The sequence below is a fragment of the Ochotona princeps genome, chromosome 6 (genome assembly GCF_030435755.1).
Source record: "Ochotona princeps isolate mOchPri1 chromosome 6, mOchPri1.hap1, whole genome shotgun sequence".
Lineage (NCBI taxonomy): Eukaryota > Metazoa > Chordata > Mammalia > Lagomorpha > Ochotonidae > Ochotona > Ochotona princeps.
In genome coordinates, this window is record NC_080837.1 from 73,060,791 (window position 1) to 73,087,058 (window position 26,268).

Consider the following 26,268-nt stretch of genomic DNA (forward strand, 5'->3'; position numbering starts at 1 on the left):
GGGCCTGGCGGCGTGGCCTAGAGGCTAAAGTCCTCGCCTTGAAAGCCCCGGATCCCATATGGGTGCCGGTTCTAATCCCGGCAGCTCCACTTCCCATCCAGCTCCCTGCTTGTGGCCTGGGAAAGCAGTCGAGGACGGCCCAATGCTTTGGGACACTGCACCCACGTGGGAGACCCGGAAGAGGTTCCTGGTTCCTGGCTTCGGATCGGCTGCGGCTCACTTGGGGAGTGAATCATTGGACGGAAGATCTTCCTCTCTGTCTCTCCTCCTCTGTGTATATCTGGCTGTAATAAAATGAATAAATCTTTTTAAAAAAAACCAAGAAAAATGTGTCTCCAACCTTACCTTAGATCATAAATGTTACCTACCAATTGTCAATTCTTCTTAACACAGAGGACTACCGCATGTTTAAACATCCCATCTTACACATCGTCACAGAACTGTACTGCTGTGAAACACATCAACACTTCTCAAATGTACCATTTAGGCTCTACCTCACATTTTTTGTACTTCCATTATGATATTAAAATAATAAATAAATATGGTCTTTTAGTGAGGGGTCTATTTGGAAATTTAAAATAAGGTAGTTTCTTTAACTGGATTAAAATCTATTTACCAAATAAAAAACAGTAAAGTTTTTTTTTTTCAACTGAGAAAACAGATGGATGTTGCATGCCTATTGTCCATATATTTAGTTTGTAACATTTTTCTTGGAACATATTACTATTGCACCTCAGAAAAAAAATTCAATCAATTATAGGAATATGATTTAATTGTTAACCTTTTGACAGAGGCAAAAATTTCTTTCAAGAATCCTAGAACAATCTGATAGATGGTTACCAATGCTGTTCATTAAAAAGTGATGAATAATAAGTGCCATTTTGTTGTATTTTAATTGTTACCAATGAAAAAATGGGATGACAAAATTTCCAGACAGAACATATCAAAAAACAAGAACTGAAACACCGGTAATATTTCATTTGTCTTCTGACACTATTTCCCAGGACAAAAACAGTGACACGTGGTTTTACAGAATTTGAAATTTATAAGTCAAAAATGGTTTTAAAAATTCAACTTAGGGGGCTACAAAGCAAAATATATATATATATATTATATATATATAGTAGTATCCAAATTTCAAGTGAAGTTCCAACAGTAAGTTTGGCTTCTGTTCTCTCCCAGTCATTTCCCATGAAAGGTCGGCTGCATCATGGCAATCTTCTGTACCCTCCCTCCAGCGGGCTGCTGCGTCAACGAACTCCCTCGGTTCCCTCAACCTCAGCTGAAGTGTCGAGCAAGGCGGGCAGATCTATAGTCAGCACGAAGCTGTACGAAGGAGTGAAGGATGTTCTTGTCCAGATTAGCAAGCTGTTCTCCTGAGCAGACCTGCTTTAAATTATCGGGGGCCACTACCAGAAGATTGCAAAGTGCATGCAGAGTATCAAAAAGATGTAATACCATCGGAATCTGAATTGAAAAAAGGAAAAAATAGCAATGAAACAATAATTTTCAGTGTGATAATCCATTTGTAAATCCCATTCATTTATAAACTGTCACGATTTACCAGAGAAAGGACAGTTAGCTATCTTAGCATTTTTCATATTAAAACTCAAAAGATTTCAGTAGTTATAGAAAATATTCTCTTGAAAGTCTTCATTGTCACTTTTCTTCAATAGTAATATATATTTATATTTTGGTGGACCAGAAGCAGTTATTACTCATATATTATTTTTCTTAAATAATTCAAATTCTAAAAAGATTGTTTCAGAGAGACATACGCAGACTATTTTCTCATGTGTGACACATCCAGCAGTTGCCACAGATGTCAGAAAGGTCATGACAAAGCATGAACTTGCCTAAAAATCAAGGCCACAGCAAAGCATGTGAAAATCGGAACTAAAACTGAAACATTTATTCAAGAAGGGGTGTTAGATTAATATTACTATAATATTTTTTTAAAGTTTTTTTTACTAATCATTATAAATCAACAGAAACTATTAATGATGTCTATATTCCTGAGGTTTGATATTTGGGTATACATACCTTGAAGTCTTTGGCACACTTCCTATATTCAGCTACATCACAAATTGCTAACATGCCACCCATACAGCTGTAGGAGTATTGCTGAAGATGTTCATAAATAAGTCGATGAAAACGTACTCCAAGTTCCATCAAAACTGTGTCCACATTCTTCCCATCCATGGAATTTTTAATCTTTTCCACTTGTTTTCTTACATAAGCACAGACTTTTACACAGGCCTGTAAAAGGTTTTCTATACTTATTATATAGAAACGTGCATCAGCTTAGCTAAGGAGAAAATATTTGTTCCTCAATCTCTGAGTATAAAAGAAGAAAACTTAGCTCATGGTAAGTATACCAATGAAAGTGCTAACAAAATATTATATTTTTAATAGCAAATAGTATTGTAATACTCACATTAGTATACTGAATCAAAACATTGTTTTCATCTTCTGGCTTAAAATCCGTTTTCTTCTGTTCTGCAGCCAGAATGTGCTTCATCTGTCCAATCATGCAATTTAACGTCCTAGAGAAGCGAGAGCGCAATGTATGTGTTCTGGTTATTGGATACTCGCTTCCTATTTATATCATTTATACTGTATTAGACTTACTTAATTTCAAATCACCATAAAACATTTTCCCATAAATTTCAGATATTCGCTAGAAAAAGTAACTCAAGGTGCATACATCAAAGAACTTTTGGTTTTATCACCTTCCTTTTCAAAATAAACGGCAAAGATTTCTTGATCAACACTTAAAGGAAATCTTAAAGACCGTAGAAGTCTGTGACTAATTTATTTAATCAGCAACAAGAATTCTCAAAGGCAAAACTATATAGAGAACGCTGAGAAGTGGGGAAGGTCAAGAGCTTAGGAATGGGCAAGGCTTGGGAGAGCAGGTAGGAGCCTGAGTCATGCAGTCCAAGGACAGTTAGGAGGACAGACAAGTGGTACTCAAGATGCACTTGAGATCTGTACCGGCAACAATACTGCATGAGTTATGTGCTAGCACTAATTCACATATGGGAATTAAAGAAACACTACACTGAACCAAGGTTAGCATCTGTAAGACAGTTGTGTGGAAGGAAATGGTTTTGGAGTCATGACAACGGAGTAATTCAAGAAATGGACCCAAGTGATCCAAGCACAATTGTACATGAAGTAAAGCTAGGTAAGGGACTGGCATAAAGTGAAGAGATTAAGGGGTAAGGGTTCTGACTAGGTCAGTAAACAGGCAAATGGCGAATTAGAAGATTCCAAAAACTAGAGACTATAAGCACAGAGCAGGCTATTCAGGTTCAAATTAAAAAAAAAGATTATTTATTCACTTGTTGGAAAGGCACACATTTCTGTACCTGTAAAATCTCATATGGTCCTACATAAAAACAAAAGGAGATTACACACCAACAAGCTGATTACCAAAAAGAAATGGGTAAATCCCTAGAATTGTAAAACCTTCCAACACTGTACAAGAAATACAAAATCGAATCAAACCATGGAGTAATGAGACTGAATTGTTAACTCAACCTTCCCAGGAGAGAACAGTTCAGGACCTGAAGGTTTTACATTTTACAAACCATTTAAAGAATAAATTAACAGCAATTTCCCCCTAAACTCTTCTGAAATGAATGGAAAAGGTGGGAAAACTTTTAAACCCTTTTTATGAGGTCAGCATTTATGTGACAACAAAGCTAGAACAGTATGAGGAGAAAAAAACAGCTACAGACCAATTAACCCTGGTGAAGAGATATAAATACCATCAAACATAAGAGCAGGGCAGCATTGCAACACAGGATCATGCTGTTTGGGATCCTGCATCCCCTACTGGAGTATCTGTCTAGAATCAAACATCGGGATTCGGATCCGCCTTCCATGAACTTGTATTCCTGCTACTCCAGGTCAGATCCCTGGGTGCAGTGCTCGGCTCTTGGCTTCACCATGGCCTACAACTGGCCGCTGCAGGCATTTGTGGGGAGTAAACTATCAGCTGGAAGATTTATTTTTTTCCTGTCATTCTGCCTTTCAAGAGTAAATAAATCCTTACAAAAATTACTAGCAAACTTAATTCAATTCAATACATTAAAAGTATCATATGTCAAGTGTCAACAAATGATGTCAGCATGGAGTCAACAAATGACGATACATCACAGCAGCAGACAGAAAGATAAAAGTACTTGGCAAAACTGAACTTCCTTTCCTAATTAAAAAAAAAAACAGATTAAGTAATGAAAAAATAAAGCTCCTCATTTAGAGCTATATGTGATAATCTCACAGCTAACATATTCAACAGTGAAATGCTCACACATCACTACCATCCAACATGCAAATCCTTGTCAAAGCAACTAGACAAAGAAAATAAATAAAAGAAGTTGCCACTATTTATAGATGGTGTGATCATATGTATAGGAAAACCAAGAAGTTGCATCAATAGCCAGTAAAGTTACAGGATAGAAAAATTAATTTTGTTTGTGAACACTAACAACAAACAATACAAAAGAGAAATTAAGAAAACAGCGGTGGGGCAGGCACCTGGGGGAGCAGTTAGGCTGCCTGTGGTCATTCATAATCTTGTGCTGGAATGCCTGGGTTCAAATTCTGGCTCCACTCCCAAATCCAGTTTCCTGCTGATAAATGTATACCCTTGGGTCCCTGCCACCCAGATGGAACCCCTACATTAACTGCCTGTCTCTGACTTGATCCAGTCCCAGCTTTTGCAGCCATCTGTGGAGTGAACAAGTGAATAGGAGCTCTTTGTCTGTCTCTCAAATAAATAAATATTAAATAAAATAAAATAAAATAATTCCACTTGAAATAGCATCTAAAGAATAAAATACTCAGAAGTTACCAAGGCAGTAAAAGGCTTATATACTAAAAACTACAAAATGCTGCTCAAGGAAATTCTAAAGACATATATAAAGTGGAAATATACTGTGTTGCAAGGTTAAAAAATCAACATTGTTAAAATTTCCACACCACACGAAGTGATTAAACATACTCCTTATGAAAATTCCAATAGTATTTCTTTTCCAAATAGAAAAAACAAGCCTAAAATTCACAGAGAGCCACCAAAGATTCTGAGTGGTCAAGCAGGAATAACAATGACAGAAAAAATAGCTTGAGCAGAAAAGCAAAGGTGGAAACATCAAATTCCTGGTTTAAAAGGACATTAAAGGTTTAATATATAAAACAGTAAGCCCCAGCATAAGAAAGATACAAAACACTGGGAACAAAATAAAAACACAGAAATGAGCAGATGCATTTACAGTCAAGAGCACACAGTGGAAGACAGCCTTTCCACACACGTCTTGAGAGCTAGATGCACATGCAGAACAGACACTGGACCCCTCATCTCACAGTAACCTGAGGGGAGACTTCATAACCACACAGCAAAAACCTTCTACACACTCACGTTGGCAATGGTTTTTTGGCTATAATCCCAAAAACAGGCAACAAAGGTGTAATGTAAAAGACTGCAAAACCTAAGAGTTTCTGCATTACAAAGCAAAGAAAAAAGTGTGAAGAGAAAACCAACAGAATGGAAAAAATTATTTGCTAGCCACATATGGCATAAAGAATTACTATCCAAAAAATATGAATAGTGTAATAGCAAAAGAACAAATAACCCTGCTTTAAAGACAGTACAAAGCCTCTGGACAGACATTTCTCCAAAGAAGATACACAAACATCCCAAAGAAGATCCTCAATATCACTAGTCAACAAGGAAAAGCAAATCAAAACCACAGACAGACACCACTGCACCTGTAAGGAAGACTGCTATCAAGGACAAGGGACAAGGCCAGGGAAGTTGCAGAGCAAATGCAGGACTTGCACACGACTGGCAAGAATTTAGCTCGTAAAGCCATGATGGAACATAGTGTAGCAGTTCACCATAAAACTGAGAGGTACATATTCAAAGAAAATGAAATAAGTATCTCAGATATGTGCATTCCCAGGTTTATTGCATTAGACAACCTAAAAACAGAAATGTTCAGCCAAAGAAAAAATGGTACCTTTACACAACCGAGTATTATGGAACATTAAAAAAAAAAGGGAATTTTTGTCAAGTATGTTACCACAGACGAAACTGTAAGAATGCTATAGTAAGTGGAACAAACTAGACACAGACAACATGGTCTCACTTAGATGTGGAATCTATGAGACCAGACCTCAGAGGTGCGGAGCAGAATGGTGCTTCCTAAGGCCTTGGGAAAAACAGATGTTGACAAAAAGACAGTTTAAACATGCAGAGAGCTAAAATATGGTGATACACTTAATAGCACAATATTATATACTTGAAATTTACTGAAAGCAGATCTTTCAGTACTCTCACTATAAGGAAGAAAGATGGTAATTATGTAAGGTAGTAAAAATGTAAATAAATTTATTGTGATTATTTCAAATCTATATCATAATACTATGTACCTTACATATACATAATTTTACTGTCCTTTAAATCTCAATAACATTGAATTTTAAATAGTATGACTATTTTTAGGACTGTTTTATTCTTCAACTAATTTGACTATTTATTACTGTATTTTAAAAATTGGTGTTGGAAAGGCAGATTTTACAGAGAGGAAGGAAGAAGAGAAAGATCTTCAGTCCGCCTGTTTACTCCTCAAATAGTCGTTAACAAGTAGAGCTAAGGGATCTAAAGCCGGGAGCCGGGAGTTTCCTCAGGGTCTCCCAGGCAGGTGCAGGGACCCAAGGCTTTTGGCCATCCTTCACTGTTTGAGCAGGCCCCAAGAAGGGAGCTGGACGAGAAGTGGGGCAGCCAGGACACTAACCGGCATCCATATGAAACGCTGGCGGAGGATTAACCAACTGAACCTCTGTACTTTCCCCATGACTAATCAATTTTATAACATTCTATTTTCCCAGTTTTATTTCCTGTCTACTCATTTTTAAATACAGTAGTAGTTCTCAAGCTTGGTACAAAAATCAGCGGGAAGGTGAGTTGCCACTAAGGTAAACAATTAATAACAAGAAATGTTATAGAAGTTTTTTATTTACATCCAGAAATTACTTCTGGAGGATTCTTTCACTTAGAATATTTCATATGTAATTCTAAAATTCTAATTTTATGTGACACACTTTTTAAAATTTATTTTTTTTATTGGAATGTCAGATATACAGAGAGCAGGAAACAGGAGAATATCTTACGTCCACTGATTCACTCCCCAAGCCAAAAGCCAAAACTAAGCTCCAAAGCCAGAAATCAGGAGTTTCTTCCAGGTCTCCCACGCAGGTGCAGGGTCCCAAGGCTTTGGGCCGTCCTCGACTGCTTTCCCAGGCCACAAGCAGGGAGCTGGATGGGAAGTGGGGCTACGGGGACCCGAACCAGCGCCCATATGGGATCGCTGCGTATACAAGGGGAGGACATAAGCTGCTGGGCTACTGCGCCAGGCCCAAAAAGAAGTTCAGAGTTCCTAGCGATGTGGGATGGAAGAGGGAAGGTTTCCCTCAAGAGGGTTTTCACTGAATCTGACTGAGAAGTACATCTGAGGAGCTGGCATTATGGTGTTAATGGGTTAAGTGAAGTCATTATCTTCAGCACAGCACCCCATAAGAGTACCGGTTCAAGCCCCGCAAGGCCCACCCTGGTTATGTGCATGGGAAGGCAAGAGAAGATGACCCAACTCCTCCAGCCCCAAAGCTCCAAGCTGGCTCAGCACTGGCTACTTGTGGCCATCAAGGGAGTGAAACTGCAAATGGAAGAGCTCTCTCTCTTTCTGTAATTATTTCTTTCAAATATATAAATGAAATCTTAAAATTTTTTTTAAAAGAGTGGTTAATTTGAACATATTGGCTTCCACAAAAAAAAAAAAGTTAGGACTAAAAAATATCGTAGTAAGAATGAAAGAAATCTGCAAACACAAAACTAAATGTTACACAGCAAGATGGTGGAATAAAGGTAGTTGTTTCTTCCCTAAACTGCTTTCATGTTATTGCATCGGTATTTCCACAATTTAAAAAAAAAAAAAAAAGGGAGAAAAAAACCAAACCAGCAACTTGCCTATCAATACCAGTATCCAATTTCATCTCCATTTGTTCAATTATTTCTTTTTTCTTCTGAAGGCATTCAGATAACTTAGGAGAAGAGCTATTGCACATTTAAAAAAAAAAAAGAATCACATTAATGACCTTATAATTTCTAAAAGTTTCTTATGTGCATGCATATTACATCTATTTCACCACTCAGTTTAGTTTGCTCAGAAGTCCAACAATCACATATATAGTAAGATAATTATTTTGTATTCATTTTGGAATTTTAGAATTATCTGATTTTCTTTTGTAAATATCTAGCAGGCATACCAGAAAAGTCAAGGGTATCACAAGCTTACCAGAGTAAATCACAGTAATTAAAACTGGGAGGTTAAAAGTAAATCCTGTTGAATTTAGCTTTCTTAGATTAAAAAATTAAAAAAAACTATCATATTTATATTTTGAATGTTAACAAAAAGTCAATACAAATAAAAAATTAAGATAATTCAAATAATTATGTGAATTCTTTATTAAAAAAACCTAAACTTTTCTGTCAAAGAAATATTCAGGAATTACAAGTGATTTTTATCTTTTACACTATTTCTGGGCTAGTTTCGTATGTCAATGCTTAAATTTATCTTTCATATGAATATTTTTCCTCTTTAATACTGTCAATTTGGTTATTATGTTGACATATACTTACTTTATTCAATTCTCATATGCTTTAAAAACCCACATAAATTGGTATCAAGATATAAACCAAACCGCCTCATCAAAATCTATTTAATCTCATAAAGTTTTTTAATGCGTTCATATTATTTCAAGTGAGCCACGCCTGTTGGATATTCCGAACGATGTCAAATCTGCCCACTTTCCCTGAGCTGCAGGTCTTTAGAGTATGACTATCTTCAAATACACAAAATTAACACCCCAGCAGGAAGAGAAAATAGGATGAAGTGAAGAAGGAAAAAAACATTTATTCTACATCTCTTTTGTTGCTTTAACGAACATATTACTTCTGAAATGTCTTACACAAAATTCACTGGAGTACAAATGAAAATGTCTGACTAACCTTATCAGTGGCATGAGGTGATCATTAAACTGCTTGTCAAAAAGATGAAACACAGTATTGGCCTGCTGCACAACATCCAAAAAGTAGAGATTTGCATTCCTAGAATCTGAAGAAGGAATCCCTAAAGTAGCAGACATATATATACATACATATGTTAGAATCAACTTTGAAGAAATCCATTGTACCAACAACAACAACAAAATGGTCATGCATATACAACATGAATCAAAATAATTGCTGTTACAAAATCAACAATATTTTTTGTTAACAAAAGAAAACTTAAATGTAATACTTTGATAAAATCATCCAAAGTTATCTTTATGCATATTTTAATCCCAGTTACTGAGCTTTCATTTTGGCTTAAACTGAGTACTAAATAAACTAATACGTAAATTACAAATATGAAAAACTATTCCATCTTGCAAAGAAATTTCTTAATAAATCCCTACAAATTAAGAATACTGTGATTAAAATAAAAATACTAGGTCTCAATATTATGTAACAGAAAATCTTTCACATGATACAGAATCAAATTCACATTACTTTTGTATTTATTCTTTTTAAAGTCACAGCATAATGACACTAATTATCCCAATACAAACTACCACATCTAGGCACTGTGGATGGCAAATATTTCATAAAATACATGATGTTAAGGTTCTACTATAATTTTTTTTTAAAAAAAGATTTATTTATTTATATTGGAAAGTCAGATTTTACAAAGGAGAGACAGAGGAACATCTTCCATCTGCTGATTCATTCCCCAAGTGGCCACAATGGCCAGTACCAATCTTGATCTGGAGCCAGGAGTTTCTTCCGGGTCTCCTACACAGGTGCAGGGTCCCAAGGCTTTGGGCCGTCCTCGACTGCTTTCCCAGGCCACAAACAGGGAGCTGGGTGGGAAGCAAGGCCTTTGGGACCCAAACTGGCACCCAGAGGGGACCCCGGTGTGTGCAAGGTGTGGACTAAAGCCACTACGCTATCGCGCTGGGTCCATAATTTCGTTTTTAAAAAGTTTATGTCCGTCATGAGAGCAATAATTTGAAAAAACAGGTAATAATAAACAATAGTTAAGACAAGATGACACATAATTTATGGCTAAATCTTGCTCACTATTAGAAATTTAATGGAATGTCACTGTGTAACAGTCACTATTAAGATTTTTGCAGCATCTACCCTGAACTTTCTAGATACTGTAGTCCAACAGTGAATAAAACAGTTAAGATTTCTACTTAAAAGGATCTTTTCACCTTTTCATTTCAGTCAGTTCTCTGGCTAATGTCTCCTCGGAGAGGCCTTTTTTCACCAACCCTTCAAAAAAAAAGCCAGTGTCTTTCCTTGAACTTTCATCCTACCTATCCCTAAACCAATTTTATGTCTCTACAAGGTAGAGACTATATTTGACTGTATTTGACTATATTTTTCATTGAAAATGTGAACTCCAGGCGCCAGCACAGTGTGGGGCAGGCTAATCCCCTGCCTTTGGCATGGGTTTCTCACATGGGTGCTGGTTCACGTCCCAGTGGTTCCACTCCGATCCAGCTCCCTGCTAATGGCCTGGGAAAGGCATGGAGGTTGGCTCCAGCCCTTGGGCCCCTGTATCCACATGGGAGACTCAGCGGAGCTTGAGATCAGTTCAGCTCTGGCCCTTGTACATATCTGGGGAGTGAGCCAACAGATGTTAGACCTCTCTCTTTTCCTCTCTGTAAAATCTGCCTTTCAAAAACAAACAAATAAATCTTGGAAAAAAAAAAAAGAATTAATCTCCATAGGTACAGGAGTATAAATTCTGGACAGTAGAAGCAGCCATTAACAACTAAAAATTTCAGAGATAGTGCTATAAAAAAAGTAAAAAAGTTAACTCAATGAGACAATGAGTAATCAGAAGAGGAAGTATTAATTTAGCAAGGGTGATCAGCAAAGGCCTCTCTAAAAAGATATTTTAACTGAGATCAGAAAGATCAGAAAGCAGAAAAGCCAGCCACGAGAAAAACTGAGTGGGAGACACCAAGGCAGAAGCAAGGACAAAGGCAAAATCGACAGGGGGCAGAGACAAAGAAGGCGAGGACACAGGCGAGCCCGTCAGAAGCCAGGTCAGAAGCCATGCTTTTCTAAGAGTCTGTTGTTGCTTCCCTTTAAGAGTAATGGGAAGCCACTACAGGAAATGATAATCACACTGGCTGTTACATGAAGCCAGCAACCTGGAGAGGCACTAACGGCTACGGGGATGCCAGTCACAACAACAGTGATGATGGTGTTCAAACCAGGTGGAATCAGCAGAGATTGCGAAAAAACGTAGAATTACACCTCAAGGTATGTGAATAGTGTGTGCTGGTTGATAGGCCAGCCAAGTTGATTAAAATAAAGAATTAAGACAACTCCTGGGTTTGGGATCTTTTAATGACATGGAGCAAACAGAACAGCAACAGGTCTAAGGGAAAGGTAAAATCATCTTGGGATTGTTATCATGAGATGTTCAACTAACACAAAGGTCAGGCGGCAACTACACTCAAGTGACCAGAACACAGGAAGAGATCACTAACACACTACTAATGCTGAACGAGCTCTAGTACAGAAAGAAAAGAAATTTAAAATGAGTTTTCTTTCCACACCTTATATTACTTAATTTCCTAACTACAATTACTCTCCATTTCTGCTCCTTGACATTTTAGAGCTTAGCTTTGTAACAGATCCTGGCATTCATTATAGCGACTTACAGTGGATATCAACAATACAAGAGAACAAGAGAATACCCAACAAATCCTTGTATTACAAAAGCTCAAAATCCATTGCAGTGAACTGGATTTGGTAAATACATGTAAACATGATTATATATATCCAGTCAGGATCAAAGTTATTTAACACAAAGTATAACTCAAATATACTGACCAGCAAGTCCTGTTTCCAAAGCATAATCAATATGCTCAATGCATAAAAAGTCCACAAGAATGGTAAAAATTCTAAAGGCATTCCTTGGTAAATCAGAAGGATCAGAGAGCTTTAAAAAAACAAACAAAAATAACATAATTCTTCAAGTAAACTTTTTAAAACAGTCAACTTTTTTTTCAATGAATTTTGAATTCTGTATAAGATGCATTATTTTAGGTACCACAACAACTCTCTGCTCTAACAACCCCTCCCCCTCAGTTATAACACTTCTTATTTGTCTACAGCTCTCATGATTAGAGCAATGTTTTTCAAACTTGGATTGTTTTCTATTAGTGGGATCCAAGCATATTTTCATAATACATGCAAGTAACCCCAACATACACACACATATAGACATTTAACATGTGTGCTGTCTTACTGTTGGGTCACAGTCAAAGAGGATGAACAACCAATAGCGAAACTCAATGAAAAACAAAACAGGAAAATAACAGAACAGAAGTAATGAGGCCAAAAGTCAGATTTTAGGGGGAAAGAAAATAATAAACTAATATAATTCTATGTATTGATTGGGGAAAAAATTATAGGCATCAGGAATGACAGGCACCATCTATATATACTAAAAAGATAATGTGAACACCATCAATAACCAGTTCAATAAAATCAGCAAAATACATGAAATATTTAAACCCTTAAAGACAAATTACCAAAGCTTACTTAAAAGGAATAACAGGAATCTCAGTATCTACTAAATAAACTAAACGTGTTTTAAAACTTCACAAAGAAAACTACAGGCCTAAATGATTTAATTGAAGAGTTCTACTTCATATGCAGTCACAGAAATCCCATAGTAGCCACAGCAGTGCTGAATTCTGGAGGAGAGAGGGGTCAGGAATCCAGCAGGAGGCATCACAGTAGCTGGCCTTAAAGCACACAGGAGAACTGCAGCGACTGAAACAGCGTGATACTGGCACGAAAGCTGACCCCTCTCTCCTCCAGAATTCAGCACTGCTGTGGCTACTATGGGATTTCTGTGACTGCATATGAAGCTTAGTTTTTTGTCAGGGGTCTAGGATCAATATACTAAATATAAATATACATTATACTTATATATAAACATGTGGCATATATGTGTGTGCCATATATATTTATGACATATATTAGTATATATAATTATATACATAGTAAATAAATTATATTTTTAAACCAACAATATTTCTGTGTAGCAACAACTAAGTCAAACCATAAATTATTTAGATTTTTAAAGACATCTACATTTTATAATATCACCAAAATGTCCATTTTCTCCAAATAGAACCATATTTTCATAGAAACTACTATCAACATGCTGACGTTTTTGTAAGAAACTAACATGCCATTGTCACTTACTATGAAAATAAAAAGTGATTTTTATGAAAGTATTAGAAGACTTGCACTATCTGATTGGACCTATGATAAAGAAATTAAGACACACAGCACTGGCATAAAAACAAACAAAAGAACAGAAGAAAAGAGAAGCCAGAAACAGACCCATAGAGAAATGGTCAAGTGATTTTTCACTGTGGCTCAAAACCATTTTGGTGAAAAAGAAGTCTTGTTAAAAAGCAATGGTGAACTCCCACTGGAGAGCGTGAGCTGGATGGGGGTAGACCAGACTAGGCAGGGCTAAGCACCTGTGCGCCTCATGTAGACCAGATCAGGGAAAAACCAGGCTGGGCTGATTATTCCTACTGGTGCAATGTACAATTAGAGTGGGTGAGGATTGTTGGGGCTTAGCCACAGCATCAGCTGGTAGAAGCTGGCACTGGGGGCTAATTCTGTCAAGTTAAACCACAGAACCACCTGGAGAGTGCATAATCTGCGAGTGGGAGTGGCCTGGGAGGGAAATAGTGGGCTCCTCCCCCTTGGGGTACCAAACCCATGGGAGGGCACGAAAACTACGACAGGGGCTGGGGTGGCTAGACAGACACCCAACAACATCCGTGAAGGCTGGAGAGTTGAGCAGGTTAGATGGAATAAGGTTTTAATATCCATTGACATTTACGAGAGCAGAAGGGGATGTGGGACAGACTGGACTAGTCTGCCACACATACTGGAAAATCAGGGTAGGGGGCAGGCCTGGTTGGGGTTATTATGGGTCGCTCCAACTAGGCTGCAGCTCCCACTGGTTTATGTGAGGGCTGAGTGTGTGGTCTGGGAACACCTCAGACAAAGTTTCTTTGGGGATCCCCCCAATCGAAATGGCAGACTCAGAACACTAACTATCAAATGACAGAGGACAAAACAAGTCAATCAACCACCTCAGCTATATGCTGGCAATGAAAATACTGGACAAACGGAGACTATATGATGGACTATGTCAATCAGTGGATTCTCCAATGACCACAACGTGCTTGGAGTGGTGAGAGTAGCAGCAATTCAGAACTGCTGAACTATCAAAATCACCTGCACAAGACCCTCGGAGCATGCCCCACATCTGGGACCTGGGGAGGGTGGGAGACTGGGTGGGGCTTCTCCCTTAAAATCTCCTTTTACATCAGATATATTAAGGAAACAATGAAAAAAAAAAGCAATGGTGAAACAACTGCATTATCGAATTATTTTTTAAAATAGAACTTTTCTCCATATACTATCTGAATTATAAAAGTCAACTCAAAACTGATTACAGCTCCTCACAGGAGTGCTACAATCATTAAATAAGTTCACCTACATTCTTAAGGGGCTTATAAATAGTGCTCAGAACATAGTATGTACTGTAAAATTATTCATTTCTGTTATTTCACATCATCTTTTGCTAGTATTATTAGTTACTATGATCTATCTCTGTTTACTTATATGTTTGTTAGAAACACTAATTTTTCATGGAATCAAACTTTCATTCTTTACCTTTGTCATTTGTTCTTGAAATGCTGTCCTCTCTCTGATACTCCCTTTCTCTATGCTAAGTTCTAACTCTCCCTTTCACATCTTTTAACGTCTTACAGAAGAAAAATTTGATCTACTCAACTTTATCTAAAATAGTTAAAATTCATTCCCAATTTTAAAATAATTCTAGCATTTCAAACAAAAATACTATATTTTAGATATCAAGAAGTAGTTGTTCCTTGAGCGCCAGATTTCTCATCTTAGTATAAACAAGATGAAAGTTAAAATTTGTAACTATACACATGAACTACATACATAATTATATACAATAAATCCAAAACCATCCTTACCCGATGACATCTTTCGAAGGCTTGTTTGGTTTCTTGTAAGAGGTTAACCACCACTTCCTGGGACAGGAAAGTTTCCCCATGAGTATCAATACTTGGCCCCAGTGGTAAGTTGGTACGTTGTCTAATTCTTTCTTTCAAATCCTGAATACTAGTACACCACAAACAAAAATAAACATGTGACAGAGATTTTTTACTTCAAGTACTCTCAAGGTCAATGCACAAGAACAAAAAAACAAGAACACAGTTTTAATTACAATAACCACTTTCCCAAGGAAGCCTTGATAGCCACACAGAAGACTTTGACCTGAAAAACTAGATTTAGAGTTATGACTTCTAAAGAGGATTTTGTTATTATCATTCTGATTCAATCACTAAAATTCATTTGGTGTCCTCGGGCAGTGAGTCACTCCAAATAAATTAATAAAATATTTCAAATATCTGTTTAAAGATAAAAAATTTTTAATGACTACATATAATCACTTAAATATATTGCATATTCACTTTATTGAACAAGATTTATAATTATTCAGCTATCCTCGATGACTGAGGGTAACCTGGAATATTATAGAACAGGGTATTATTAGAAAGTTAAAATCTTAGCTGTCTCATTTCCACTCAGCCCACCACTAACAGCCTAGAAAAAGTGGTGAAGATGATCCATGTTCTTGGGTCCCTGCCACCCACATAGGAGACCCAGATGAAGTTCCTGGCCATTGTCTGTTTCACCCTTGGCCATCACAGTTACTTGAGAATTGAGCCAATAGAAGATTCTCTTTGTAACTCTGCCTTTCAAATACATAGTCTTTTTCCTCCAATTCTTAAAACTTGTCACTGTTGAAAAATACAGGGTTTCATTCTTTTTATGGCCAAATAGTATTCTATTCTGTATGTATCACAAGTTCTGAATGTAGCCATCAGTCAATGAATATCTGGGTTGATTCCTATCACAGCTAATATGAGTCGAGCTGCTACAAACACAGCAGGATACAGGTAATTCTTTTACATGCTGATTTCCCCTACTTTGGGTAAATTCTCAGATGTGGGATGGCTGAGTCATATGGTAAATTTTTAAATTTCTAAGGAATCTCCATATTGTTTTCCATAATGGTTGTTCTAGGTTACACTTCCATCAAAAATGGATTAGGTACCTTTATCAAATCCTAACCAGAATCTGTTACTCTGATTTTTGGATGACAGCCATTCTAACAGGTGAGGTAAAGCCATACTGTGGCGTTTACTCGCATTTCCCTTTTGGCTAGAGATCCTGAGCATCTTCTCACGTGTCTGCTGGCCATCTGAACTCCATCCTTTGCCCATTTTTTAACTGGACTGTTTGTTTTGTTGAGCTTCTTGAGCTCTTTCACATATCCTACATATTAATTTTTTTATCAGATGTGAACCAGTGGATCAAAGATCTGTTTCTCCTCCTCTGTAACTCTGCCTTTCAAGTAAATAAAGCCTTAAGGGCAGGGGGGCAGAGGGCGAGAAGGGGAGGCCGTAGGGAGGCTGAGTCACAGACACACAGACACACAGACTGAGATGGATTTGCATCTGTGTGGACTCTGCATTCACAGAAGCCAGTCAGCTTCTTCTGCCATCAACTGGGTTCCAAGTGGTTCAAGTCTGTATAACTAAGAGTTAATTCCTATAGCAAGTCACTTTCTTCCATCACTGAAATAATTCATCAATTCAGGGTATGTAAACTGTGAAATACTTGCTATATTTTCCACCTTGCAAAAGTAACAAACAGCAGCAACAAAAATAAGGTGCTCCTACAAAAATAACCTCGAACAATTTACTCTGGCAGGAAAAAAAGAAACTACAGAATTCTTACATTATTGCTGTTCTCTTTTTACATGTTTTAAAGTTAATACACTTTTAAAATTAAATATCTGCTTATCAGTACAATCATGTTATATTAGTTCTCTCCAATATGAACTGTCAACATGATACAAACAGGTTAAGAGCTACACAATGAAAATTCCAATGACATTTTTGCCCAAATCTACCAAAACCTAATCTCTGCTACTTTAACTAGTATTTAACCAAAACATTTACCCTCCTGTGCCAATGGATCTCTTCTGGTGATTTTTTGAATCATAATACCGCTGCAGGATCATAGCACTTCTGCTTTTCAGATAGCCAGTCTCCACTTCAACATAGTTCTCCAAATAGGATATGAAAATGGATTTGATAAGCTTAGACAAGAAAGTCTGCTTATCAGTACCTAAATTAAACTCCATCAACTTGCTGGAAAGGCTGGTGGTTCTTTCAATAAAAAAGGGGGAGAAAAAGATTAAAGTGTATTTTAGTATAGGAATAGTTCAAAGGAACATATACTTCCACCATGTAACTTTAATGAAGTACACTAACCACCATTTCTTAACCCTAGGGAGAGTATTTAAGGATGCTGAGAGTAGCTCAATAGGGTTAATTTGTAATTTAGAATGGGATGTTACAAATAACTGAGAACTATCATAAACACCTCTTGATGATCTATGAGAAGAAACGGTGAGGCAAAGAGTCAATCCAGAAATGACAAGAACAGCTAATACTCTATTGCCTCAGGCGTCCTAGAGGGACCCTGACAACAGGGTCCCCAAATCTGTACTGCGAAGTTTGCTTTCCGCTCAGCCTCCTTTGTCTTTGCCCAAGTGAACTGTCCTCTAATTATTTATTGCCTATTATTGAAAATCGGTTCACCATAAACTTGTTTTTGAGATGTACTAAAGAAAAGCAATAGAGCTGAAAAACATTGAAGAACAAAAACTCCACCTAAAGGTTCCGAGACAGCATCATATAGTAACAATACTAACGAGGATGTATTTTACAATGTGACTTTAACTATTTACATTAAGCCATAAATACTCAGACCTTGGGGAAGCACTCCTCAGGCTGCAGAAAGCAGCACCACAGAGCCAAAGGTAAAAGCACACTGGATGATTACAGATATTTAACAGTACAGAATAAATTCTCACATCAGACTTCAAGCTGAAACTATCATTTTTAAGAGTCATTTCCTTTTTCATTTTCTACTTATAACTGCAGATATATGCAAATATAAGCTATAAACAAAATATATTAAACAAGCTATAACTAAATCAGAAATTAATGATCGGGTCTGAAGTTTAAACACTGTCTTAGGTTTAAAGAACACGAACATGAACATGAACATCAAGCATGGCACCCATTGTTTAGTTAATGTACTAAGAACACTGCATGTTTTTACTGTAGAAGGCCATGCATTTAATTATAAAAGGTATACTGTTATCTGACAAAGTATTATTAAAAAAACACCCAATATTTTTCCATTTTCTACTAAAGAGTGAGTCTGAGATGAATTACTACTTTCCACTAAATTCAGTTTACCTTGTATATAGATCGTAGAGGTTTTTTAGATACTGTTCCGCATCAGATTTCCTGCATTCTTCTAACTGGTCTTTCACAAAACTCTAGGAAAAAAAGTCAACATTCTGTTAAATAAGTATTACATTTTTTAACTTCAAGATTTTTTTTTGTTTTGTTTCCTTCTCAAATTCTTCCACAGTTCAAATTACTCTGATGTAAAATCTAATCAGAAAAGTGACCCAGAGGCCGGCATTGTGGCTTAGCTTTCAAGACCAGCATTCACCACTGGAGCTGAGGTTCAAGGGCCAGCTGCTTGGCTAACAGGCCCCAGGCAGGAAATCTGCAGCTGCTGGCTTCCGGCTCTGGCCTGGCTGCTCAGAGACAATTAGCAGATGGAGAATCCTTCTCACTCTGGCTTCTTCCTCCCTCCCTTCCTCTTTTTTCCTCCTGTTTTCCTCCTTTCTCCCTCCTTTCTTTCCTCCTCCCCTTCACCCTCTGACATTCTGCCTGGAAAATAAATAAATACATAAATCTTTGGAGGCAACTCAGAGAAAATAGACCAGTCACAAAACTTAAAAAGTAAATTTTCTATTTTACTGTTTCCCATATTTGCCTGCAAAAAATCCCTTCGCATCTTGTAAGTATTATGAACTTAGAAATGGTTTTTCTTTTGAAATTGGCCTTGTAACGTATTAAAAGATAAAACAACAGCATACACATGCACGCACTTGAGGCTACACCAACAGCATCAACTTTTTATAACAATGTTTCCCAAATTGGTCTAAGTAATGCTAGTGTCCTGAGGTAGTAACAGGCATTACTATAAAACAGGGTTGCTTGGTCAGTGAAAAATGCTGTACATTAAAAACCTCATTTCTAGAGAATCTAAACACCACCCGGCTGCAAAACACAATGGAAGTTGTTTAACCCAGTGCTAAATACAGTTTGGGAGGTGCAGTCTTACAGTACTAGTCTAGGCTGTAAATTAAGTTCCTGGGCTTTTCCTTTTCAAGCTAATATTATCATTAAACACATTCCAGGGACTGCATTTGCAATTCTTATTCAATGCCACAAGTGTCATCTATCAGGCACACCGAGAACTAAGAAAAAAATCAGGGCAGGGCTGCCTTACCAGTGTTTCAGCACCACTACATTTCCACAAACTTCAAGCAAGTACTCTGATCACAGGACCTTTTTCCTTTTGCCTTGATAAAGAGCAACACATTTTTTTTTTTTTTTTAGATTTATTTATTTTTATTCCAGGGCAGAAATACAGAGAGGAGGAGAAACAGAGAGGAAGATCTTCCGTCCGATGATTCACTCCCCAAGTGAGTGCAACGGCCGGTGCTGCGCCGATCCCTGAAGCCGGGAACCAGGAACCTCTTCCAGGTCTCCCACACGGGTGCAGGGTCCCAATGCATTGGGCCGTCCTCGACTGCCTTCCCAGGCCACAAGCAGGGAGCTGGATGGGAAGTGGAGCTGCCGGGATTAGAACCGGCGCCCAAATGGAATCCCGGGGTGTTCAAGGCAAGGACTTTAGCTGCTAGGCCACCGTGCCAGTTCGAAGAGCAACACATTTTTAAAACTATCATAGTAATATTCCTTTTCTCTTAACTACATTACTCCTTCTAAGAACACTAACAGAAAGGGTCATCAAAAATTCACAGAATACATGGATTATGAAAAACCTGTACAGGGATTTCAAAATTGTTTTGCATCAAAATAAATTTACCTCTTAATTCAATTTTCTCACAAGTCTGCTCCTTTAAATAAAATAATTTAAAATTTTTTTAATATGAAAAGCTGCACACCAAGTTGAGAAGTACTTACTTTGTTATTAAACTTACCTGTAGTTTGATTTCAAACACATTCTGAATGAGTTTAGCAAGTACTGTTTCTGGATTACTAAAGATATCTCCAACTTGTTTGTGCACTCGCTGACACAGTATTGCCGCATCTTCAAATATATCATTTCTCAAGTAAGCTCCCTAAACAGTAAAGGCATTTTACATAGGAAAATTTTAGATGGTTTCAAAATACAAATTAAAATGAAATAAAATCCAATGACCTGAACAATTGTATTACCTCCTGGCACTGCTTTATATAAACATCAACACAGTGGGAATAACCCTACAAAGAAAAAATACAGTATTTCAATAAAAGAAGCACTATATATACATATTTTGAGTATAGATGTTGTATATGTTCTTATATATACATAATAAAGCTATATCTTATGTCCCAGTGAACAGTAATAACTATTATGAGAATCACTAACTTAGTGTGTCTTTACCCTTACTTTCTATCATGAAGTTCATCAGCTGTATTGTTCCATGTTGGATTTTAGGACTAAAATTAAAAAATAACATAACTGAATTTTTACAATTGTCCTATGACCATCACCTTTAATTCAAACAAACATTATAGAGCTTGAAAAAAATTTTTTACCCATGTATATACATATTCTTGTGTCCACCCAGATTCAAAAGATCTGTTTTCTCTTGAAAGAGTTTAGACAGAGGAGTATTTAATTGGCAGTACAGAAATTTACTTGTTAAATTGAATTATTTTAATAAAGTGTGTTAAATTAATGTCTTAAGAGAATTTTGTCTTTGATAAATTGCACACAATAATTCATTACTGTCAAGCACCATTCTCCATACTCATTTACACATCATCAAAATTAAAAGTCCAGCAAACATCTTCTTTATCCCTAATCTGATAGGAAGAATCAAATTGGGTTGGTCTTTCTTTGTAAGCACTTTCTTTGCAGAAATAACTTCCCACACAAGGATTCTCTTACCAATTTAAACTGTAGGAAGGCCGTTCATAATATGCCATTTCTTTGTATTCCACCTGAGAGTCCCTGGATTTAAGGCTAGTCAAATTCCATCAACTCCCTGATTGTTACATTCCCACCAGATATTTATAGGCAAGTTTTTTTACTTTGGATTTATTTTGTGTTTGACTGACAAAAGGATATATTAACAACCAAAAAGGCAAATAATAAGATTTTATCAAACTACACAAAGTTCACTGCTACATTAATATTATCAATTATCAACTCCTTACTTAAATATTAAATACTTAGGATTAACATCACTAATGAAGAGAAACATAAACTGCATTTTTAAATTATTAAAACAGTAAAAATTTTCTGCTGTCACATAGTTATACAAAGAGCAGGGAAATCTGAGACCATGATAGGTAGAATGTGTAATAAATATCTCCTCAACCTTGAAGACAAGTTCTCATTTACAATTTTACTATTTACCTTAAAATGAAGTAAAACTGCTGCTACTTCTCTCATTCTGGAAATTTCACCTCTTCTTTGAGCACTGGTAAATTCCTGAATCAGTTGGCATTCTAAATCGTGGTATTTACCTAAAAATGCATTCAGTTACACTGAGACTTATAAGATAGCCAAATAATTTGAGTATATAAATTATTCACAAATATAATGACTACTGATCTAGCTGTCTTCTGGAAGAAATACAAAAACAACATGAAATTTTAATCCTTATAATATACCATGTATACAAATCAATACATTTAAGACACAAAAAACATCAGAAGTTGTAAAACAGTTGAGCTCCCAGAAGTTTAAATGCCATTGGACTACTGTTATTTAAACCAAAGGCTGATAAGAAAAAAAATTCTTTCTAGACTCTACTTCCTGTTCGGGCCTTGCCCTAATGTGCACCCAGGAGGTAGCAGGCAGTGTCTCAACTGCTGCACTTACTTGCAATTTTGGATTTCACTTCAGAAAATCTGAAAAATAAAAGCCAATAATGAGATTCATTAGTTTTGACAAACATACTACGGTGACATAGGGTATTAAGAGGGGAAAATGGGTGCAGAAGTACGTGGGAAAGCTCAACTATCGCTGCATCTTTCCCACGAAACTAAAGCTGTTATAAAATTAGAAAGCTATTTTAATTTGTACATACATAAATCTATGTAAAAAAGATAAATTCAGGACACTATTAACAGAAAGCATTCAATTTTAGGCAATTCAGATGATACAGCTGGTTCTCATTCAGGAAACTTCACTGCAACAATAATTCCCTTGCTAAAGCAGGAAGAATTCTACACAAGGCACTAACAACCCAACCAGTCCAAATTAAGTTACTGTTCCTTCTCATATCCACCGACATGTTAAATTTACTGCAGTATTTGTGTGCTCCTACCAACTACGATTTTTAAGAATAAAGTTTCACTGCTATTATTTAAAATAAAAACATTGATAAAACAATATACATTACTGATGCTAAAGTCATTAATGGAAGTAAACTGATTAACAGCCAAATATACAAATCAGACATTTAAAACAAGAGAAACAAAAGAGATCATAAAAATACCCAGTAACACGAGTAGCAGTTAACTACTCAATCTTTGCAAAGTGAAAACTCGCTTCCTAGGGTGAGTGCTGTGGAAAGGTTAAGCTGGTGCTGGGAACACTTGGGCGTCTTATCAGAGCACTGGCTGAAAACTGGTTCTTTCCCTGGTGATGCAGCTCCCTGCTCTCCCTGCTGATGTGCCTAGGAAGCAGGGGGGATGGTTCAAGCACTTCAGCTCCTTTCACTCGGGGGCATCCCAGATGAACTCCTGGTGCTGGCTTCAGCCTGCCCACCCAGACGCTGTGGCTGCTGAGGGGTGAAGCAGCAGGTGGGACATCCTTCTCCAGCTGCTCTCCCTCTCCTGACTCCACCTTTCTTCAAGAAAGAAAGGAAGTATGGAAAATACAAAATGTTTACAAGGCGACATACTATATACTACACATGAATATATCAGAGAATATAGTAAGGCTTGGTAGAGAAGCTGAAACAAAACATTGAGCGCAGTGCCTAGCTGAACGGTAAAAAGATGACAGGAAGGACAGATGGATGCAGGACGCAGCCAATTACAACTGTGTACCCAGAGCTAGACCTTTTATCCATTCAATAAATTTTATCCAATTTTGAATAAGCAAAAGAGAGGTTTGGATGGGTGATTTTAAAAGTTACTATGGTACACTAAATCATGCCTTTGAGGTTACTGCCAACTGAAGAATGGGAGGCGATTGCTAATCCTGTGATGTATATATATACACACACATAAGTCATACATATATATATATACATATGTGTATATGTCTATGTAACGTGCTTCGTGTAGGTATGCATGTATTTGGGACTATGCATTCAAGCTTTAAGCATCACCACATCATCAAAAAAAAAAAAAAGTTATACAGAGACTCTTATTTCTTTCAGATTCACGTGGAGGAACTACCACCACTAAGATTTTATGGGGCCTGGCAGTGTTTCACAGTAGGATAATCCTCCATCTGAGGTGCTGGAATAACACAGGAGCACCAGTTCAAGTTGCAGCTGTTTCACCTCCGAGCCAGCTGGGAACGCAGTGGAGGATGGCCCCAAGTTTCTTTCCGGATACTGTAAAGACAGGGCAGCAGATGCCTGCACCAGGCCAAGCCCTTGAACCACCTCACACTGCCTCCCAGGATGCACTCTCAGGAAGTGCACTGCAAACAGCATCCAGGACACAGACCAGCACTCTGATATGAGACGGGCCTCCCAAGAGCTGGCTCAATCGGAATGTGCCACAATGCCCACCTGGCACTTTAAAACAGGGGTTCTTAACCTGCAGTCTCTAGAAGGGATTTTAGGAATAGGTCAAGGCATTTAAAACGCCATAATATTTCATATAGTTACCTGTGCATACATTAATTTTTTGAAGAAATTCTACATCCTTTTACCAATTATTCAAGGGTACCAAAGATCAAAATCTTAAAAGACTCATCTGCAAAAAGGAATCAGCAACAGAAGACCCATGCTTAGTCTCTATCCTCTATTTGCCTAGTTCTCATAATTCAAACAATGAAATTTAAAACTGTCCTCAGGTCAATCTCAAAATCCTCCATTATTGTTTTCACAGGAAAAAGGATTAAAATCATTTCAAGGTATATCATTAAACTTAGTATTAGTAGTAGACCACAGTTTTCATTTTACACTATTTTACACTACAAAGGAAATGCTTTATAAATTCTTACTGAATTAAAGGGCAAAGAAAATCTTACAGAGAAAAAATATAATTTTATCTTGTAAAATTACACATCACATAACCAAATTAGCGCTTAAGAAATAAACTTGCCTATCAAAAGGTAACTCCTGGGCAATTAGATGCAACTTCTGGATGATGTCTGCCGCCTCCTTTATCTAGTAATGGATTAAAAAGCAATAATTTCATTTAAAAAGTCTTACGCATATCAAAGGTAATTATGTTTTGAAATATTAATCTCTCTATATATAGTTGCAAACAGCCCCTCCCCCAAATAAATTTCCTTTAAAATTATACAATAAATAAAACATGTAAGCAACAAGAATCTATTTGGAGTATCATCAAATGTGAGCCAAACATTTGTCTTACATTGTAACTTGTGATTTTTTTTAATTTTGATGCAACAACCTTTCCCGATGAAAGCACAGTTCATGTTTAAAGAACTATCAATTCACATCATTTACGTACTGAAAACAAGTGTAAATCTCTAAGTTTAGGAACTCAAAAACAATGAACAGTGTTTATGAAAATGATTAGGAACATTGTTGCATATATTATACAATAAGCTAAATGAATAAAAATCATCACTTAATAATAATATAATTTCCAATACGTAACCTAAAAGCAAAGATAAAATTTATTGTTAAATCTCCTAAATCAAATACTGTATAGAAATATAGTTATTCAAGTTGCAGAACTTAGGGACTTAAGCCAGAGGTATAAAATTGTTTAATTATAAGTATTTGTGCTTATCTATACAATAGTGTAGGGAAGTTTTATAATGTTCACATTTAATTTTCAATGCTCATGCTGAATTTTATCTTGGCAAAAATTATTAACTAATTTTAATGACTCATTTTCTTTTACATTAAAAAAAAGAAGGAAGAGCTAGGAACATTAACATAGATATTCCTTTTTTTTTTCTGTTTAATGTCGCTATTTCTATGCAGTTGTGAACTCTGGCAGGTGCACAGATCACAAGGCAGGGCCTGTTCCTACTCCTGCTCCAAATGATACTGAACACCACACTAATGCTTCTGTCCTCTTCTCTCTTGGTGAGGTCATTTCTAGCTACCAAACATGCACTCACTCCTGCTGCATGTGGGCTCAGGAAGCGCTCCTCACCAAGCCGCTGGGTTGTGCTAGCCAAGTCCATCATTTCTTCTAACTGATAGTGCTTTCAGAAAGAACATGACTGACACAGCCAACTCCATGCTTCTTTCACAGTTTGTTACTGTTCTTCTAAGCGACAGAAACCTTCACTACTTGCTGTATGCCACCACTGCTTAATAGAGCAAGAACCATCATGCTTATTTCTCCCACAGCTGATTATTTTGTAAAATTGTTTAAGGCACAAGTAGCTCTTAAATAAGTTACAAAAAAATATGGCTCACAGAGTCACTAGGCCTCATAGACAGAAGGAACACTAAGCTGCCGTTCTAAGGAGACAACCAACACACACTGAAGGATAGCGGGAATACACACGGGATGCTTACAGGAAAGGTGAACTCTAAAGATTAAAAAACAAAAAACAACGAAGAGGTAGGAAAAATAGAATGAGGTACTTATATTCCATTTTAATTTCTCCTCAAATCACACATCTCTCAAGCTATCGGCACAATTTTCCTTTACTCCCCAGTGGGAAAGTAAAAAAGAGGTCTTCATATGGTTAACTGTGATAGTACC

At 36.9% G+C, this 26,268-nt stretch overlaps 1 protein-coding gene and 1 long non-coding RNA gene across 2 annotated transcripts in view; one reads left to right on the forward strand and one right to left on the reverse strand.

Annotated features, from left to right (window-relative positions):
- Positions 1–754: 754 nt before the first annotated feature.
- EXOC5 (exocyst complex component 5) overlaps positions 755–26,268 on the reverse strand; it is a 45,201-nt gene continuing 19,687 nt past the window's right edge. Inside the window, exons 5-18 of the mRNA XM_058666491.1 lie at positions 24,676–24,740; positions 22,268–22,296; positions 21,800–21,909; positions 20,611–20,655; positions 20,373–20,513; positions 18,547–18,629; positions 17,236–17,445; positions 15,178–15,325; positions 11,966–12,074; positions 9,077–9,197; positions 8,036–8,122; positions 2,438–2,546; positions 2,044–2,259; positions 755–1,467 (exon numbers count right to left, since the gene is read on the reverse strand). Coding sequence (XP_058522474.1) covers positions 1,279–1,467; positions 2,044–2,259; positions 2,438–2,546; positions 8,036–8,122; positions 9,077–9,197; positions 11,966–12,074; positions 15,178–15,325; positions 17,236–17,445; positions 18,547–18,629; positions 20,373–20,513; positions 20,611–20,655; positions 21,800–21,909; positions 22,268–22,296; positions 24,676–24,740 — 1,662 coding nt within the window. The 3' untranslated portion in view covers positions 755–1,278. The remainder of the gene's footprint in view (positions 1,468–2,043; positions 2,260–2,437; positions 2,547–8,035; positions 8,123–9,076; positions 9,198–11,965; positions 12,075–15,177; positions 15,326–17,235; positions 17,446–18,546; positions 18,630–20,372; positions 20,514–20,610; positions 20,656–21,799; positions 21,910–22,267; positions 22,297–24,675; positions 24,741–26,268) is intronic.
- The window catches only part of LOC131480593 (uncharacterized), a 128,299-nt gene continuing 122,077 nt past the window's right edge, over positions 20,047–26,268 (forward strand). Inside the window, exon 1 of the long non-coding RNA XR_009245648.1 lies at positions 20,047–20,084. This is a non-coding gene — a long non-coding RNA (uncharacterized LOC131480593). The remainder of the gene's footprint in view (positions 20,085–26,268) is intronic.